The 19,600-nt window shown below is 41.0% G+C and overlaps 1 protein-coding gene across 2 annotated transcripts in view; it reads right to left on the reverse strand.

Annotated features, from left to right (window-relative positions):
• The window catches only part of LOC122926525 (matrix metalloproteinase-21-like), a 99,756-nt gene that overhangs the window by 4,012 nt on the left and 76,144 nt on the right, over positions 1-19,600 (reverse strand). For both annotated transcript variants that reach the window (XM_044277917.1, XM_044277916.1), the window contains exons 2-6: positions 14,121-14,420; positions 8,441-9,089; positions 6,475-6,614; positions 5,004-5,145; positions 4,392-4,649 (exon numbers count right to left, since the gene is read on the reverse strand). In XM_044277917.1, coding sequence (XP_044133852.1) covers positions 4,392-4,649; positions 5,004-5,145; positions 6,475-6,614; positions 8,441-9,089; positions 14,121-14,291 — 1,360 coding nt within the window. In that variant the 5' untranslated portion in view covers positions 14,292-14,420. The remainder of the gene's footprint in view (positions 1-4,391; positions 4,650-5,003; positions 5,146-6,474; positions 6,615-8,440; positions 9,090-14,120; positions 14,421-19,600) is intronic.

Below are 19,600 nucleotides of genomic sequence, written 5' to 3' on the forward strand. Positions count from 1 at the left end.
AAGGGCTGATAGGGCATTTACCATGGGGGTTGCATTTTTGTGTGTAGCACAACAACAAAAGTTCATAATATAGCTTCAATAATAATTCTATAACAGATTCAAGATGGAAAAGGTAGCCAACACCAACACCATTGACCGTTTATGGCCTGCTACTTATTAGCCCCCTGAACTACAACTCATGTTAGTAACCATGGATTTGTATGTATTACTTTGATGGAGAGGTGCTGCAAAATTAATCTTTGTCCATAATGAAATAAATAATTTGGTTGTCCAGCTGCTCAAAACCTGAGAGCTGCACACATTGTAATTCTTGATACTAGATGACTGCAAAGGAGTACTGATAGCAATAAAAACATTGATTTATTTATTGATTTCTAGTCCATGCCAACATTTGCAACCATTTCTTAATCTCCAATATATCTACACGCATCTTTTATCTACACGTATGGAAGAGCATATAGTGCAGGATGAGGTTACACAGGTTGTTGTTTTTCTTTTGATAGGCTGGTACTATAGAGACACACAGCTCTGCACAAGAGTTGTAGACACAAATGGTGGGAAATTTTACGTCATGAGTTTAAAACGAGATTGCAGCGCTGCAGGGGTTAATCGGAACAGGACGCCCGCTGAAATCATTCAGCGGGCATCCTGTCACAACGCCCCCCCCCCCCCGTATCGACGATCGCAGGAAACTGCAGGTCAATTCAGACCTGCGGTTTGCGGCGCTTTCTGCAGTTTCTGATCAGAAACTTTAAAATGCCCAAAATAAAGTGCGGACGGTGCGGCAGGCGGGATCGCGATCCCCCACTTGCCTCGTCTTGAATGTTCATTGGCATCCAATGGGTATACATTAAATCTTGTGCAACACCTAAAGGGTTAACTAAGTTTGTAAAATCTGTTTTGAATACCTTAAGGGGTGTAGTTTCTTAAATGGGGTCACTTTTATGGAGTTTCTACTCTAGGGGTGCATCAGGGGGGCTTCAAATGGGGCATGGTGTCAAAAAAAACAGTCCAGCAAAATCTGCCTTCCAAAAACCATACGGCGCACCTTTCCCTCTACGCCCTACTGTGTGCCCGTACAGTAGTTTACGGCCACAAACTACAGAATCGAGGCAATAAATATAGCATTTTGTTTGGCGGTTAACCCTTGCTTTGTTACTGAAATTATTTTATAAAAATGGTAAATTTGCCAAAAAATCAGAATTCTGAAATGCTATCACCATTTGCCATCAACTCTTGTGGAACACCTAAAGGGTTAACGACGTTTGTAAATCAGTTTTGAATACCTTGAGGGGTGTAGTTTCTAGAATAGGGTCATTTTGGGGTGGTTTTTATTATGTAAGCCTCACAAAGTGACTTCAGACATGAACTGGTCCCTAAAAAGTGGGTTTTTGAAAGTTTCTAGATTTTCTTCTAAACTTCTAAGCCTTGTAACATCCCCCAAAAATAAAATATCATTCCCAAAATGATCCAAACATGAAGTAGACATATGGGGAATGTAAAGTAATAACTATTTTTGGAGGTATTACTATGTATTATAGAAGTAGAGAAATCGGAACTTGGAAATTTGCAATTTTTTATACATTTTTGTTAAATTTTGTATTTTTTTTTATAAAATTTTTTTTTTTTTACTTTATTTTACCAGTGTCATGAAGTACAGTATGTGACGAAAAAAACTATCTCAGAATGGCCTGGATAAGTCAAAGCGTTTTTAAAGTTATCGGCACTTAAAGTGACACTGGTCAGATTTGCAAAAAATGTCCTTAAGGTGAAATAGGGCTGAGCCCTAAGGGGTTAAATTCGTGCACTCCAGCGGTTTTCGGAAAAAAAGCTATTGTTCCCTATCCCATCTGTAGCTGAATAATAACCGATATCATTATCTCTTAGGCTACTTTCACATTAGCGTTTTTTGCGGATTAGTCATGGATCTGCAAAAACGCTTCCGTTACAATAATGCAACCGGCTGCAACCGTCATGAACTGATCCGGTTGTATTATGTCTTCTATAGCCATGACTGATCCGTCATGAACACCATTGAAAGTCAATGGGGGGCGGATCAGTGTCAAAGAAAATGGATCCATCCCCATTGACCTACATTGTGTATCAGGACAGATCCGTCTTGCTCCGCACCACATCACGGTCAGAAAAGCGCTGCTTGCAGTGTTTTTTTGTCTGCGATTGGGACGCAACCATGCATTTTGGTGCATTCCATTTTGTTCAGTTCAGTTTTGTCCCTATTGACAATGAATGGGGACAAAATGGAAGCGTTTTCTTCCGCTATTGAGATCCTATGACGGATCTCAATAGCGGAATTGAAAACGAAAGTAGCCTTAGTTCTATAGATGCAGGGATGCTATGTACTATTTGGTAGCCTCTCATTTTACTGAATACAGAACAAACAGTCTCCTGAACAAGAACATTCTTTTATGTCCTAAAAAGAGTTGTTTACCATGAACAATCCTTTATTATCAAATGGGTACCCCCTCCTCCCCATGAGCTGATTGCAGAGTATCCTGCAGCTGGGACACCTAGTGTTCACTTTAAGGGCTCATGCACACAAACATATTTTTTCGCCATTTCCGTTCCGTTTTTTTACAGGTCCGTATGCAGAACCATTCACTTCACTGGGGCTTGAAAAAAAAATAAAACATGTCCTAAGCATTGTTAAAATGTATCTGCAAAAAAAACGAATGCAACACTGATGTCATCCATTTTTTTGTGGATCTGTGTTTTGCGGTCGTGTGCATGAGCCCTAAATCTGTCATGACCCGATAGGCTGCTCTTCACCTTGGCTAATAAATAATATTCCTGAACAAAGGATCCCCATCAACTTCTTTGTACTACAAAAAGACATATAGACAAAGTTTTATGAGATTTATCCAGACTGGTGCAGAGGAAAGCTGGCCAAGCTGCCTATAGCAACCAACCAGACACCACCTTTCATTTTCCAAAGCTCTGATTTACACCAGTTTTGATAAATCTTCCCCTTAGGTCTCAATTTACCAAACGTTGTGTTTATTTTGAAGTACCTACCATAAATTGCAACTTTTTCTGTTGTTTTTATTGTAAGACGCATTTATCAATAGTCTGCCACAAGCCAATTCATTTGTTGTGCCTGCTAAGGCTACTTTCACACTAGCGGCAGGACGGATCCGACAGGCTGTTTACCCTGTCCGATCCGTCCTGCCACTATTTCGCCGTGCCACCGGACTGGCGCTCCGTCCCCTTTGACTATAATGGTGACGGAGGCGTAGCTCTGGCGCAGCACGGCAGTGCACTGTAAAAGGCCGCCGGACTAAAAGTACTGCATGTCCGACTTTTTAGTCCGGCAGCCTCTTGCCGTGCACTGCCGTGCTGCACCGGAGCTCCACCACTGTCCCCATTATAGTCAATGGGGACGGAGTGGCAATCCGGCGGCATGGCGAAATAGCGGCAGGACGGATCCGACAGGGTGAACAGCTGTCGCATCCGTCCAGCCGCTAGTGTGAAAGTAGCCTAAGTCAGTTTAAAAAAATCCAGCTGTTATGTGAGCGTTCCTCTGGAGCACTTCAGTTTTTTACTTTATTAATTATAGGCAAAGCCCCCAAAAATTGTCTCGACTGCACTCCACTCATGACCTGCCGTATCTGTGGCAGGTGAAAATAAGTCCGATTTTGATAGTTTGCCTTTGCTCGATTTAACCAGTGCTGTGTGCTACTGTCATAAATTTGACACTCAGGCCATTACCTTTACACAATCTGACAAATGTGAAGGCGAACTTCACTTTGTCCCCTGATGATAAACCAGGGCCTTAGAGTGGTGGATCAAGCCATGCAGCATAAAGCAGCATAAAGCTCATATTACACCTGGAGATTATGCAGGCGATTGTCGGGAGGGAAGTGTTCCTTTCAGCAATCACCTGCTAGTCAGCAGAGGAGACCGCTGCTATTACATGCAGCCATCTCCTCCTCAGTATGGGGACGAGTGATCGTTGTGCCATCACTCTTCCCCATACTAAATCATTGTTTGCCGGCAGCAGAGTTGTGATTACACAGCACGATCTACCACTGGCAAACAATGATTTTTAAACCTGCTAAAAGATTTCAATCACCCGATTTGGGTAATCGCCGGCAGTATTACACTGCCAGATCATACGAACACTTGATAGCAATGATCTTAACGATTATCTGCAGGTGAAATATAAGCTTTAGTCTATTAATCAGATAGAATTGCAACTTCAGTTTTGCAATAGAAGGGTATTTTGAAAACCAGGAATTCTTGACCTAGTAATATCTAGATTGGGAAGTTGCAACTATGCCCGAGTCAGTGATATGGCTTTGGGTATAGCTGTCAATAACAAAAATGAATGCTTATTACCATTTTAAGTACCATATTACTATTACTTTTCATACCTTTAAAGAAATATTGTGCATCAATATTCCAAATCCAGACATGAATATAGGCATCAATGTTGTTTTCTGGGAGACCTTTCCAGCCTGTCTTGATGGGAAGGGGGTCTCCAAACCTAGTTCTGTTGCTTTTGTTTTCATACATCCAGTACCAGCCAGTCTTGAAGAAGTAAGTGTTGAACCTGTAGACTACTTCCCCTCGTGAATTCCGTTCCTTCCTCACCCAATCAAAAATAGTGCTAAAGCTTCCGTCACAAGCACCTGGTGGGAAAGAGATACAGATAAACCAAGTATTATATTTGTAGGCGCTACAGTGTGCCTATAGAACAGAAAAACATGTTCCTTGGAGAGGCTTTTTGTTTGCTAGAAGAATTTGATGTAGTGTTAGCGGTTGTATAGGTAGCAGTTATGTCTGGGTCCTGGTGCTTGAGTTGGCCCAGATGCCACGCTGCCACATAGAATACACCAGTATTATAATTGAAGCATGGGTGGTGGGGCTCCATTACAAATGTTGTATTAAAACCCAGGAGATTCAAATGATGACTTTGAAAATAATTTTATGGAACTAGCAACCTTGATCCACATAAATTGTCCTAAAACAGCATGAGCAATTACCATATTTTTTCTGGACAGTTTTTCTGTCTTCCCAGTCTAGTTCAAAATGTTTCCCTTGAGGTGTATAATTTGGCTGCATCACTGATCCAATGCGATTAATATGGGGTAGACCAAGAGCATGCCCAATTTCATGAACTGCAACCTACAAAAGGAACAAATACAACATAATAATTACCAAGCTTCATGCCTCCTTTATTATCTACTACTGTTCATTAGCACGGAGAATTGGTCAGTGATTTCCAAACCAATCAATTAATTGTAGACTTTTTCAAGAAGATCCTTCCATCAACTACAGTACAGACCAAAAGTTTGGACACACCTTCTCATTCAAAGAGTTTTCTTTATTTTCATGACTATGAAAATTGTAGATTCACACTGAAGGCATCAAAACTTTGAATTAATACATGTGGAATTATATACATAACAAAAAAGTGTGAAACAACTGAAAATATGTCATATTCTAGGTTCTTAAAGTAGTCACCTTTTGCTTTGATTACTGCTTTGCACACTCTTGGCATTCTCTTGATGAGCTTCAAGAGGTAGTCACCTGAAATGGTTTTCACTTCACAGGTGTGCCCTGTCAGGTTTAATAAGTGGGATTTCTTGCCTTATAAATGGGGTTGGGACCATCAGTTGCGTTGAGGAGAAGTCAGGTGGATACACAGCTGATAGTCCTACTAAATAGACTGTTAGAATTTGTATTATGGCAAGAAAAAAGCAGCTAAGTAAAGAAAAACGAGTGGCCATTATTACTTTAAGAAATGGTCAGACAGTCAGCCGAAAAATTGGGAAAACTTTGAAAGTAAGGGCTATTTGACCATGAAGGAGAGTGATGGGGTGCTGCGCCAGATGACCTGGCCTCCACAGTCACCGGACCTGAAAACAATCGAGATGGTTTGGGGTGAGCTGGACCGCAGAGTGAAGGCAAAAGGGCCAACAAGTGCTAAGCATCTCTGGGAACTTCTTCAAGACTGTTGGAAGACCATTTCAGGTGACTACCTCTTGAAGCTCCTCAAGAGAATGCCAAGAGTGTGCAAAGCAGTAATCAAAACAAAAGGTGGCTAGTTTGAAGAACCTAGAATATGACATATTTTTAGTTGTTTCACACTTGTTTGTTATATATATATATATATATATATATATATATATATAATTCCACATGTGTTAATTCATAGTTTTGATGCCTTCATAGTCATCACACAAACGAAAAAAGAGTGCAACCACATCAATTTTCTGAGATTAAAAAAAATAACATTTTATTTATATCACAGTAAAACAACATGTATTATTGTACATAAATATGTGTACGCGGGGACAAATCACAGTTATAAATCACCTTCTCAACAGACCCATAGCACTAAAGTCATGAAAATAAAGAAAACTCTTTGAATGAGAAGGTGTGTCCAAACTTTTGGTCTGTACTGTATGTCCAAGGACAATCCAAAGAACCATGCCATCATCCTAGACTTACCTTTAAAAGGCTGATTCCTTGCTCACTGCTTGGCCCAACAAAATGTTCATCATCATCAAAATGAATGTCTCCCAGATACCAAGCATGTGCAAACTGTTGTCCAACACCATCAAATGCTTGGGAGCAACCAAGGTGCTGGCCTTTAAAAAAAAACAAAAAAAACAGGATCACTTATTTTGAAATTGAAACTTCACATCTTGGGTGTCAGGTAATTAACATTAAAATCAATACTCAAATTTGGGCAGGGCCAAAGATAATGCAGAAAATGTATGCTACTTGAGAAAGGGGCACAAGTTCAGAGTCAACTAGAGCTCAAATATGGCCGGCTCAAGGGGTATGAAGGCCTGTACACATAGTAAAGGGCCCAATTCATGTGACCGTAGTGTCACTGTGCATTGCGTCCGTATGTCCATTGCACGGCTCCACAAAAAAGATATAACATGTCCTATTCTTGTCCATTTTGCCAACAAGAATAGGCATTTCGGTCATAGGGCAGGACGCTCAGATCCGCAAAATGTGTAAAGCACTCAGCTGGTATCCGTGTTTTGTGGATCGGTGAAAACATATACAGTGGGCCTCCTCTCAACCACCCTCAATTAAACAGATCGCTATATCCTTATCACTATGTCCAATGGGCTGTGGAATCTGTTTGGGTTTCTGGTGCTGATACCAGCATTGTTTATATGCGTGATAATGACTAGTTTGGTACATAGAAGAGAAGGGGCCATAGCAAAGACCAATCTGGGCTCCTAAACTCTTTATAATCCACATATGCAGCCAATATGAGAACAATACATTCTAATACAAGTTCTTCCCTATTCATTATTTTGTCTTTCTTGTATATTTTTTACTGTTTATGTTTTGGTTCATTTATGATATTAACATATCATTAGCTTTTAATGTGGCAACATTTTTTTAATTTTTTATTATAGCTTGAATTTACGGAGTAGCTCAGGCTATGTTCACATGACAGGAAAAATATCACTTCATGCAGCTCTGTTGCTCTAACAGACCCCATTGTAAGTCAGTAGCGTATGTTGGGTGATGTCTGCCTGATCTGGTTATATACTAGTGATGAATGGAAACCACAATGTAGTATGGGGGCGATTGCTCCTCCCTATACTGTGGAGGAGATAGCTGCATGTAATAGCAGCTGTCTCTTCCACTAACGAGCAGGCGATTTCCAGGAAGGAATGCTTCCTTCCCGACAACTGCCTGCAAAATCTTTTAATATAATATAGCCTTGCGTTGTGGTTTCTATTCATAGGTTGAATGAGTCAGCTTGCTTTCCCAATCTTTGCTGTCAGACTGTCAGAATAGTGTACATCCAGCTTTTTACTAAAAAGCATAGTGACTTCAGACAAACTTGATAACAACAACAGACTTTCACTCCTCATTAATGCCTCATCATAAATTTAAAGTGGAACTAAGCAAAGTATCGCAAAGATGAATTCTCTCCAGGAATAATAATTAAATGGCTTTCCTTAAATTTTATTATGATTGATGACCTATCCTAATTATTGGTAGGAGTCTTGGGTGCCCTATCAATAAACATTATGAAGAACAAATCCCTTTCACTGCCATACAAACACAGTGGTGCACATGTCCATGACGTTGTGTCTAGTACTGCTGCAGCCTCCTTCACTTGAATGAGCTGAACTGCTGTTCCAGCCCAGCCTCACATGCTGTGTTGGTATGGCAGTGAACACTCACGGTGGTCTATTTAGTCCGCCTTCTTTCTGATGATAAATGGGGGTGGGGGGGGGTGAAACTCTCACCAATCACCAGTTATCCGAGGAAAAGTCATCAAAAACAATCCCAGAAATCCCCTTAGGAAATAATAATAATAATTATGGACCTCTACAATGAATGTTCTAGAAAACATTTGGTCTTGTTAGCCTAAATAGGAGTCTCTCTGTGTAGAATTCTTACATTGCAATATCAATGGGGAAGAGGTTTAACCTGCCTGTGCCAAAGCCAACTTTAATGTCTATGTCTTCTCCTGTGAGGTCCTCTTCGAACTGAAGTGGGATCACCTCACTCCACATGCGGAATGCCATGTTTAGTATTCTTCTCTGTTGCTCAATCGTCAACTGCATGCTATATCCCTCTCCCATTAGCCTCCACTTCAGTGTTCTCTTGAAAAAACTCATCGGATTATCATTTTCCACAGCCTCTTTGTTGTCCCGTTTTCTTCTAAAGTGGTCAACCACTTTGGATAAAACACTTCTCTTCCCTCGCAAATTTTCAGTGTGTAAAGAATCATGATGAGTTTCACTTGTAGCCAAGAAACTCAAGGTTGCATTTTTACGTTTTGATGGTGCTTTTATATCAGGAACTCCACAGCGAGGCTTGTTCATGGCCAGCTTAGTTGGAGTGTCCAAGATTCCAGTTGCATTCAGTCCATTGGCTTCTTGAAATTTTTTCAAAGACTCAGAAAAATTTGGACTAATTTCTGTTTTATTAGGAGACGTGACAATAGTCCGTTCTCCTGATTCGCCTTCTGATATGAGCTGAGAAACATCTTGTGGTGCTTGGTCAAGTTCAGGAATGTCTCCCAATGCTTGCTCCTCCCAATTTACCGGTTTCACCCATCCATATTTCACAAGGTATTGCTATTGAAAAGACAAAATAAGGTTGTCAGAACTTGTATAGGTTTTATCAGAACTTACTGTGATTTAACTAGTGTATACCCATGGATTTGCCATACACAAGGTGAGGTGGAAGCTTTACCTTAGTCACCAATCTTCCCTGACTGCAGAGGGAAGCATTTTGGCAGATGTGACATTTATACCAACACTGTATGGGCTACATCAGCAAGAATGATTAATCGTGCTTCTGCCGTTCAAACATCCTGCCATCCAGTACATTTGATCTAAATGCCATTTGTACCCACCCAACTGTTCTATGCCCATTTGAAAGGTGTCTGCTATTTAATTTTGGATAATATACATCAATCATAAGTAGACCTGCATTTAATATTTTGCTGCCCACTGCCTAAATCTCTCAGCAAAGGGGTTAGCGGAAATCTTATAATACAGACATGCTCAACCTGCAGCCCTCCAGCTGTTGTAAACCTACAACTCCCACAATGCCCTGCTTTAGGCTGATAGCTGTAGGCTGTTTGGGCATGCTGGGAGTTGTAGTTTTGCAACAGCTGGAGGTCCGCATGCCTGCTATAATGTAATGCACTTTGGTTTTTACAAATCAGAATACTGTACATACAATAGAGACATTATTGGTCTGATGTGTACAGATCAGAGCAGGCAATGTACAGATGCTGAACCAGTAGGGACTGCAGAAATATATAATCTCATGAATTCTAAAAAAGCTTTTTATTTGCATGTAGCTACTCAAGGTAAGTTCATAAACCAAATCAAGGTCACCCACAGTATTTGAAAATTTACCCTGAATTGGTAAGATTTTTGTTGGTTTAAAGAGCAGTTTTCTGATCGTATTTTGATCAAGCACACACAAAAAAAAAATGTAATATGCTCTATGCTCTGAGTGGGCATTCGAGGATTATGGCTCTTAACCGTCATTGCAGTGGAAGTGTGAGAAATATTTGTAATTCATTTACAGCCAAACCTACATGAAATATGATTTACCCTCCCTGCGCTGTGTACACAGAGTGCTTGGTGGAGATGTGCTTAGAGGATGTTTACACTGCTTCCCTGGTCATGGCTTTGCTCAGATGTTATCAGTTTCATTATCTTGCATGTATAAATAATTTACACCCTAAACTTGTTTTCGCTATTTCTTAGCCTAAAGCTGTTTTTTAGGGGGTACTCTCACTTCAGACATTTATGGTATACTTACTGTAGAAGATATGCGATGCATATCAGAAAGATGTGGGTCCAGCTTCTACTGGTCCTCTGACTCCCTTTCAGCAAAGCTTTAGGTGTTAGAGTATAGGAGGGAGGATAAATGGAGAACAGATTATGTTCTCTCCATTGAATTCTGTGGTCAGGCAGAAACAAAAGAGAAATACGAAACAGCACTCTTTGCTATAAATATATAGTCCGCTTAGTCCAGGGATGGCCTACCTGTGGCTCTCCAGCTGCTGAAAAACAACTCCCACCATGCCCTACTGTAAACTGATAGCTGTGGGCATGCTGGAAGTTGTAGTTTAGCAACAGCTGGAGAGTCTGTCATACTTCCATGATAGTGACTGTAAAATAGTAGCCAGTAGCAACGTTTCAGACCTAATAGTCCTTCTTCGGGCTTGGCTAAGTAGTAATTAGAAGAGTGAGGCACTTGCAGCACAAGGAACACTGTGGGATGGTGTCCCGTGAGTAAAAACTAGTTAGATAGTTAATATGGTTGAAAAAATACATAATTCCATCAAGTTCAACCAAGGGATAGGTGGGGACGTGAATCCCAAAATATATATGCAATATGCACTGCACAAGAATATTGAGCCATTTCTCCACTTTATGTTGTATCTATTCTCCCTGTATATAAAGGCGTCAAATGTGCTATAAATGTCTGAAATGGGACTATATCTTTAAAGGGGAGAGCCTTCTTAAAGTGGTATTTCCATCTCAAACATATTTGGCATATGAGTGTGTCAGCTGGAACTATGGAAGAAACTGAGTGGGTTGTACTACACTGTTTCCCTAGCAATCATATAAGAGGATAGGAGTTAAAGAAAGAGCATAGCACAGCTACACTGTTTCTGTAACTTGTGGGATGCGGAAACAGTGTTCAGTTGGGGGGTACACTAAGATGGAATTTTGACAGTTCATTGTGAAAGTGTATGTTTAGCCAAATTATCCTTCTTCCAAACTGGTCCTCTATGTGCGTCTAAGAGGGAGGTGGCATTACTTAGTTCCCCCCACTCCAGCTTAAAAGAACACATAAAGTTCATTACCCCTAATATTCTTTTAAATGTTTTCAAAGTTATTAAAAAAAAATGTGTCCACCGCTAGGGACTGTGATGAAATATCAAAAGAGGCTATACTCACCAGTTCTATCCCCTGCTGCTTCCAGCATTGCAGTCCTACCCCAACCCTTCCCCCTGCAGCCGTAATATGCCCTTATATGCTTCATGTGACTGCTTCAGCCAATCACTGACCTCAGTGGTATATGACACAAGACCACTGAGGCCAGTGATTGGCTGCAGCAGTCATGTGAGGTATACAGACATGTCATCTTTGCAGCCATGTAAGAAAGGGGATGACCATAGCGCCATGCTGAAATCGGCGGGGGATTAGATTCTAAATCTCCTGCTTTCCTTCACACAGCCATTTACTTTACTAATTTAAAGCCTGATAAATATATATTTTTTTAAATTCTCAAATGATTAATTGACTGCTATGTAAGTGTCAGCATTATGTTATGTAACCTGTGCAGAGGTCACTGTACTGCAGAGGTGCACAACCTATGGCCTGTGATCCACGTGTGGCCTATGAGGCCATTCTGTGCGGCCCCCAGTGGCACAGTGTGACTGACATTACTGGAGGGCACTGTGTGGCTACTACTGTTACGTGGAGCACTGTGAGGCTGTATGGATTCTGTGTCCGTTGACAGAGGTACATCCTGACAATGTGGCCCTAAAGGTAGCCATGCACCTCACACCCTTTTTTTTACACTTTTGTACTGTCTGTTTATTTTCCTGCTGCTTGAAAGTACGGTAATAGGATATGGATGTGGGAACTGCCAGCAAGCTGGTGCTGACAGATATTATTCCTATTTTGTCTTTCTGTAGTACTTCATAAAAATCCAATAGTATAAGATAGTCATTAAAAAGATATGCATTTTCCAAGTACCCTTACTAGAATATAATGGATGTAATTAGGCAGAGGAGGATCCAAGATCAGAACCCCTCTCAAATAGTCAGAGCAGAAAAGATCTACAAGGGGAATAAGCCACTGCCAAGACACTTCTCATATAAGAACAAGAAATCCAACATGCCAGACCCTTTTTTTCCCCTGACCTTAGTCTTCAGAGGAGAGATGTGACACACCAATGCATATTAGATGGGTCTCTGACGTAACTTTAAAGGCTAATTGGAGGCAATTTTTGTTTATGATTCCATTTTTACTCATTTTTGGCTAAAAATCATATTTTCAATTGGCCTTTATAAAAAAAAATATTAGGCTATTTTGTCAGAAAGGGTTAACTGCTTTTCTAATTGTGTGGCTGGTACTTTCACTTTCACTTTGTGCCAGTCATCTAATAACCCTTATTTCTAAACTACTGAGAGGTCATAAACACTTATTTGAGCCACATTCTCATCAGTAAGATAAGGACTGAGCTATAATGAGTGTTTAGATCAGGCATGCTCAACCTGCGGCCCTCCAGCTGTTGCAAAACTTCAACTCCCAGCATGCCTGAACTGCCTACAGCTATGAGCCTACAGCATGGCATTGTGGGAGTTGTAGTTTTACAACAGCTGAAGGGCCGTAGGTTGAGCATGCCTGGTTTAGATTGTCAGAGAGCAGAGATAAGGAATTCCGTCAGCTCCCCAGATGACGGAAAAGACAAAAAAATCCACAGGCAGCTAGTAGAGCATGTCAGCTCTGTACACAAAAAGGATTCCATATTTTTAATGAAGACCAATCGAAAAAAAAAATAATTTTTAGCTCAAAATAAGTACAATGCAATAATAATAAAAAATGGCCCCAAAGGTGTACATAGCCTTTAAGACCAGTAAATGCTGTGTTCCTCTGCTGTACGGGAAGGAGGTGAGATGTGCCTATCATCTATTGTAAACTCTGTGGCATCCTGTGTTAGGGTCCATTCACACGTCCGTAGAATGGGTCCGCATCCGTTCCGCAAATTGCCTAACGGGTGTGGACCCATTCATTCTCTATGGAGCAGGAATGGATGCAGTCAGCGCACAGTGTGCTGTCTGCATCCGCATTTCCGTAGCGCGCCACCGATCTTCCGGTCCGTGGCTCCGGAAAAAAATAGAACATGTCCTATTCTTTTCTGCAATTGCGGACAAGAATAGGCAGTTTTATGGGGGTGCTGGCCGGGTGTATTGCGGATCTGCAATACACTACGGACGTGTGACTGGACCCTTGTAACTAGCCTCTAAGCCTAATAATAGGCTGACAATTCTGTAGAGATCACTTTTCAGCAGTCATCTCATTATCATCACAGGCTGTATTACAATATACAGATAACACATGTTCACACCATTTACAGCTTACTTCCTCCCTCTCCGTGTACAATGACCTCTGCACAGGTCACAGAGCATGTCTAGAAAACTTTGCCAGAGAAGGCAATGAATGTCTCCAATATTTTGTGCCTGTGGTCCATGTGGCTGCTGTAAAGCCACTCATGTAAGATGGTCACCCCCATCATGTACAGAATTTATTTTTATTTTTTCAGAAAACAACATCAGATTACAACAAATAGATTTGTTTCACTATCGGGTTTAATCAATAAAAACATAGCGGGAGATTTATCAGACTGTTGTAAAGTAGAACTGGCTTAGTTGCCCATAGCAACCAGATTCCTCCTTTCATTTTCCAAAGGAGCTGTGAAAAATGAAAGGTAGAATCTGATTGGTTGCTATGGGCAACTAAGCCAGTTTTACTTTGCACCAGTTTGATAAATCTCCCCCATAGTTTATAAATTCCCTTTAAATTATGTATTACAATACTTTAGACATTCTCCAGCTCTAACAACCATACCTGTGCAGCCTCTGGGCTCAGAATTGCATCGGCTTGTGGATGATTTTGCAGCTCAAGGTCTGAATGATCCCTACTGTGGAAGATTTTTTCTGAGCTGACCCCCTTTATGAATAGGAGATAAGGGGCAGTAATCAGGATCAACACAGTTTTCAGGCAGACAACTTGCTCCATACCAGTTGTACCAGGTCGTCTTCTGTTTTCATGTGATCTGCGTTACAATTTCTTGTAGTGTCAGTAATGGTTCCTCTTTATTTAGTCAAGTTATTTTTTTAATTCCTCAAAACTTGACTTATGTCAAATCTGGAAGAAAGAGAATAAAGCTTGTTACACCCTTCGTATCAAATGCATATATTTAAAGGGACTGTACCATCAATTTTTCCTGCATGTTAATAGCCTATATGTGAATATGGTTTTCTGAATATGATTATTTGAAGTCAATCCATGTTTTCTACTTCCTGTCCTGGCTCTTTAACTTCCTCCTTTGTTTGGACTTTTAGCACGGCAAAAAGCTTCACTTGACTTTCTCAATCAGACCATCACTGTGACCAGAGAGGGAAGGGGATAAGTGACTCAATTAGAGCATCATACGTTATACTGAAAAGGGGAATGCTCTTTTGTGGGTATATACACTGCCTGTCCCAAAAAAAAGTTGCCACCTGGATTTAACTAAGCAAATAGTTATGAGCCTCCTATTGGATAATTACTGCGTGGACGATTATCTTTCATCTGGCAATAAGTTATTTAACCCTAACTGGTGCAATGAGTTGATTCTTATTTCTTAGACAACCCTGTCGAAAGACACATCTCGTGGTCGTGGAAAAGATGTTAGTCTGTTTGAGAAGGGTTAAATCATTGGCATGCATCAAGCAAAGAAAACATCTAAGGAGATTGCAAAAACTACTAAAATTAGGTTAAGAACTGTCCAACGCATTATTAAAAAACTGGAAGGATAGAGGGGACCTATCGTATTCGAGGAAGAAATGTGGCGGGAAAAAAATCCTGAATGATCGTGATCGTCGATCACTTAAACGTTTGGTGAAATCAAATCGAAGAAAAACAACAGTAGAACTCAGGGCTATGTTTAATAATGAAAGTAAGAGCATTTCCACATGCACAATGTGAAGGGAACTCAAGGGATTGGGACTGTGTAGCTGTCAGAAAACCACTAATCAGTAAGACAAACCAGAAAAAAAGGCTTCAATTTGCTAGGGAGCATAACGATTGGACTCTAGAGCAATGGAAGAAGGTCATGTGGTCTGATGAGTCCAGATTTACCCTGTTCCAGAGTGATGGGTGCATCAGGGTAAGAAGAGAGGCAGATTAAATGATGCACCCATCATACCTAGTGCCTACTGTACAAACCTTTGGGGGCAATGCTATGATGTGGGGTTGCTGCAGTTGGCCAGGTCTAGGTTCAGAAATAGTATGTGCTCCAAGAATGAGGTGAGCTGACTACCTGAACATACTGAATGACCAGGTTATTTCATCAATGGATTTTTTCTTCCCTGATGGCACGGGCATATTCCAAGATGACAATGCCAGGATTCATTTGGCTCAAATTGTGAAAGAGTGGTTCAGGGAGCATGAGACATCATTTTCACACATGGATTGGCCACCACAGAGTCCAGACCTTAACCCCATTGAGAATCTTTCGGATGTGCTGGAGAAGGCTTTGCGCAGCTGTCAGACTCTACCATCATCAATGCAAGATTTTGGTGAAAAATTAATGCAAAACTGGATGGAAATAGGCCAATCAAGAGAAAAATTGAGTTGTCATAATGTTATCCCAATTCTGCTACTCTACTATTATAGCAGCAGATAATAGCTTCCCCTCACAACAGCAGTAAATTATAACCTATCTGTATAGGAATTTTATCTCTGACTTTAAAAAAAGGATAATATTATTGGTATAGCACTGCTGAAATTAAAAAGAAAAACTGTGAGAAATTCAAAAAGAAAAACAAAACATTGGGGTAAGCTATAATACCCTCTATGATAGACACTGGCATAAAGAAAAGTCACAAAACCTCCTAAATTTAGGTCACCTGGCATTTCTATGCCACCCTCTCCACTGGAGAGTGGTGGAGCCGGGTGGAGCATATTCATCATTTATGCCAGTTTCCTGGTACAAATGATGACTGAAACCTACTCCAACAATAGACTGGAGTAGATTTGAGTCTAGGCGCATGGACTGCCAGATGACGGGTCTAATTCATGATAAGCTCTGTGCCTCCTCTGGAGGCGCTTAAAATGCCGTTCTTTGAAGAATGACCCCCACTGAGTTTAGGAAAATATCACTTTCTGACAGGTATCCCTTTAAACGGTGATTCCTATCTAAGCATTTGATGGCATATCACTGGGATCTAACTGCTGAAACTCTTATTCTCCCCTCCCGGAGGCATTGTACAAAAAAACTGAAAAATAGTCCAATTCAAGTGAATTTGGGTGAGATGATGCAATGCCTCCTTAGTGCCAGCTCAGTAGTGGTGCTTTGCCAGGATTGGTGGAGTACTGCACTGATGGTTGAGCGTGTGGATGTTTCTCCCATCTGCACATAAGATCTTTGGAGCTCAGCTAGAGTAACCATTGGAGTCTTTGTCACTTCTCTTACCAAGGCCGTTCTCGCCCGATTACTTAGTGAGATGGGACAGCCAGCTCTAGGAAGAGTTCTTGTTGTTCCAAACTTCTTACATTTAAGGGTCCATTCACACGTCCGTAGTGCATTGCGGATTCGCAATACATCCGGCCGGCACCCCATAGAAATGCCTATTCTTGTCAGCAGATGACAAGAATAGGACATGTTCTATTTTTTTCCAGAGCCGCGGCCCGGAAGATCGGCGTCACGCTCCGGAAATGGGGATGAGGAGAGCACATAGTGTGCTCTCCGCATCCATTCCATCCTCATAGAGAATGAATGGGTCCACACCCGTTCCGCAATTTGCAGAACGGATGCGATCGTGTGAATGGAGCCTAATAATGATGAAAGCCACTGCATTCTTGAGAACTTTCAGTACAGCAGAAATGTTTTGTATCCTTCTCCAGATCTGTGGCTGCACACCATCCTGTCTCTTAGCTTTACAGGCAGTTTGTTTCTCCTCATGGCTTGGTTTTTGCTCTGCTATGCATTGTCAGATGTGAGACCTTATATAGACAGGACTGTGTCTTTCCAAATCATATCCAATCAACTGAATTTACCACAGATGGACTCCAAAGTGTAGAAACATCTAAAAGATGATCTAGAGAATTGGGAGGCTCCAGTGTCATAGCAAAGGGTCTGATTACTTACAGTATGTCCATGCATTTTAGTTTTCACTTTGCAAAAATGTCTAAAATTTGTTTTTCGTTTTCTCATTATGAAGTATTGAATGGAGGTTAAAGGAGGAAAACTTAATTATTTTTAAAGTTTTGGCACAAGGCCACAACATAACAAACTGTGAAAAAAGTGAAAGGGTCTGAAGACTTTCTGAATGCACTGTACATTCGGAGTATTTCCTGACATATACGTCTGACAGAAGACTCTGATTTAAGCCACTCAGGCATACAGTGGTACATGCTCTCCATAGGGCATTATTGTTACTAGATGCCTCTGTATGAAACAGCACAATCTACTATTCTATTCCAAACAGTGGAAAAAAAGATATATTGAAGCCACTGGCTTGGCGTATGCCAAAAGGATATTCCTTTTGCACCATATGAGAATAGAGGACATATCTGTATTTGTTGAATTGTATATATATATTTTTTTATTCTGGGTGTGTTCAACTATAGTTACCTACGTATAGTGGTGGGAGACCATTGGGTTGAAAGGGACATTTCGACCGTCTTATGGGACTTGATAACCATGTTATTTGAACATGGGATTTGAAAGGATTGTCCCCCAAAAACATTTTTGTGTTGTTTTTTTTAGTGCTGTTTTGCTCACACTAGCACAATGGCACTAGCAGCACACTAGTACCATTTTTGAGTGAGAATAAAACTGTACAATTCTGTGCTTGGTCATTAACCTAGGATAGACAGATGTACCAAATGAACTTTTCTTCCTCTGGGGCCCAGGGGTCACACATGGGGACTTCATACAGCTCACGGTTGGCATCATTGTTCTAAGAAATTTGGTTCTGCTGTGAACAGAACATTGGATCATATACCGTCAGGTCCATAAATATTGGGACATTGACACAATTCAAAAATTTTGGGCTCTATACACCACCACAATGGATTTGAAATGAAACGAACTAGATGTGCTTTAACTGCAGACTGCCAGCTTTAATTTGAGGGTATTTACATCCAAATCAGGTGAACGGTGTAGGAATTACAACAGTTTTCATATGTGCCTCCCACTTGTTAAGGGACCAAAAGTAATGGGACATAATAATAATCATAAATCAAACTTTCACTTTTTAATACTTGGTTGCAAATCCTTTGCAGTCAATTACAGCCTGATGTCTGGAACGCATAGACATCACCAGATTCTGGGTTTCATCCCTGGTGATGCTCTGCCAGGCCTCTACTGCACCTGTCTTCAGTTCCTGCTTGTTCTTAGGACATTTTCCCTTCAGTTTTGTCTTCAGCAAGTGAAATGCATGCTCAATCGGATTCAGGTCAGGTGATTGACTTGGCCATTGCATAACATTCCACTTCTTTCCCTTAAAAAACTCTTTGGTTGCTTTTGCAGTATGCTTTGGGTCATCGTCCATCTGCACTGTTAAGCGCCGTCCAATGAGTTCTGAAGCATTTGGCTGAATATGAGCAGATAATATTGCCCGAAACACTTCAGAATTCATCCTGCTGCTTTTGTCAGCAGTCACATCATCAATAAATACAAGAGAACCAGTTCCATTGGCAGCCATATATGCCCACGCCATGACACTACCACCACCATGCTTCACTGATGAGGTGGTATGCTTAGGATCATGAGCAGTTCATTTTCCTCTCCATACTCTTCTCTTCCCATCACTCTGGTACAAGTTGATCTTGGTCTCATCTGTCCATAGGATGTTGTTCCCGAACTGTGAAGGCTTTTTTAGATATCGTTTAGCAAACGCTAATCTGGCCTTCCTGTTGAGGCTCACCAATGGTTTATATCTTGTGGTGAACCCTCTGTATTCACTCTGGTGAAGTCTTCTCTTGATTGTTGACTTTGACACACACCTACCTCCTGAGAGTGTTCTTGATCTGGCCAACTGTTGTGAAGGATGTTTTCTTCACCAGGGAAAGAATTCTTCGGTCATCCACCACAGTTGTTTTCCGTGGTCTCTTGGTGTTGCTGAGCTCACGGGTGCGTTCCTTCTTTTTAAGAATGTTCCAAACAGTTGTTTTGGACACGCCTAATGTTTTTGCTATCTCTCTGATGGGTTTGTTTTGCTTTTTCAGCCTAATGATGGCTTGCTTCACTGATAGTGACAGCTCTTTGGATCTCATCTTGAGAGTTGACAGCAACAGATTCCAAATGCAAATGGCACACTTGAAATGAACTCTGGACC

The sequence above is a fragment of the Bufo gargarizans genome, chromosome 2 (genome assembly GCF_014858855.1).
Source record: "Bufo gargarizans isolate SCDJY-AF-19 chromosome 2, ASM1485885v1, whole genome shotgun sequence".
NCBI lineage: Eukaryota > Metazoa > Chordata > Amphibia > Anura > Bufonidae > Bufo > Bufo gargarizans.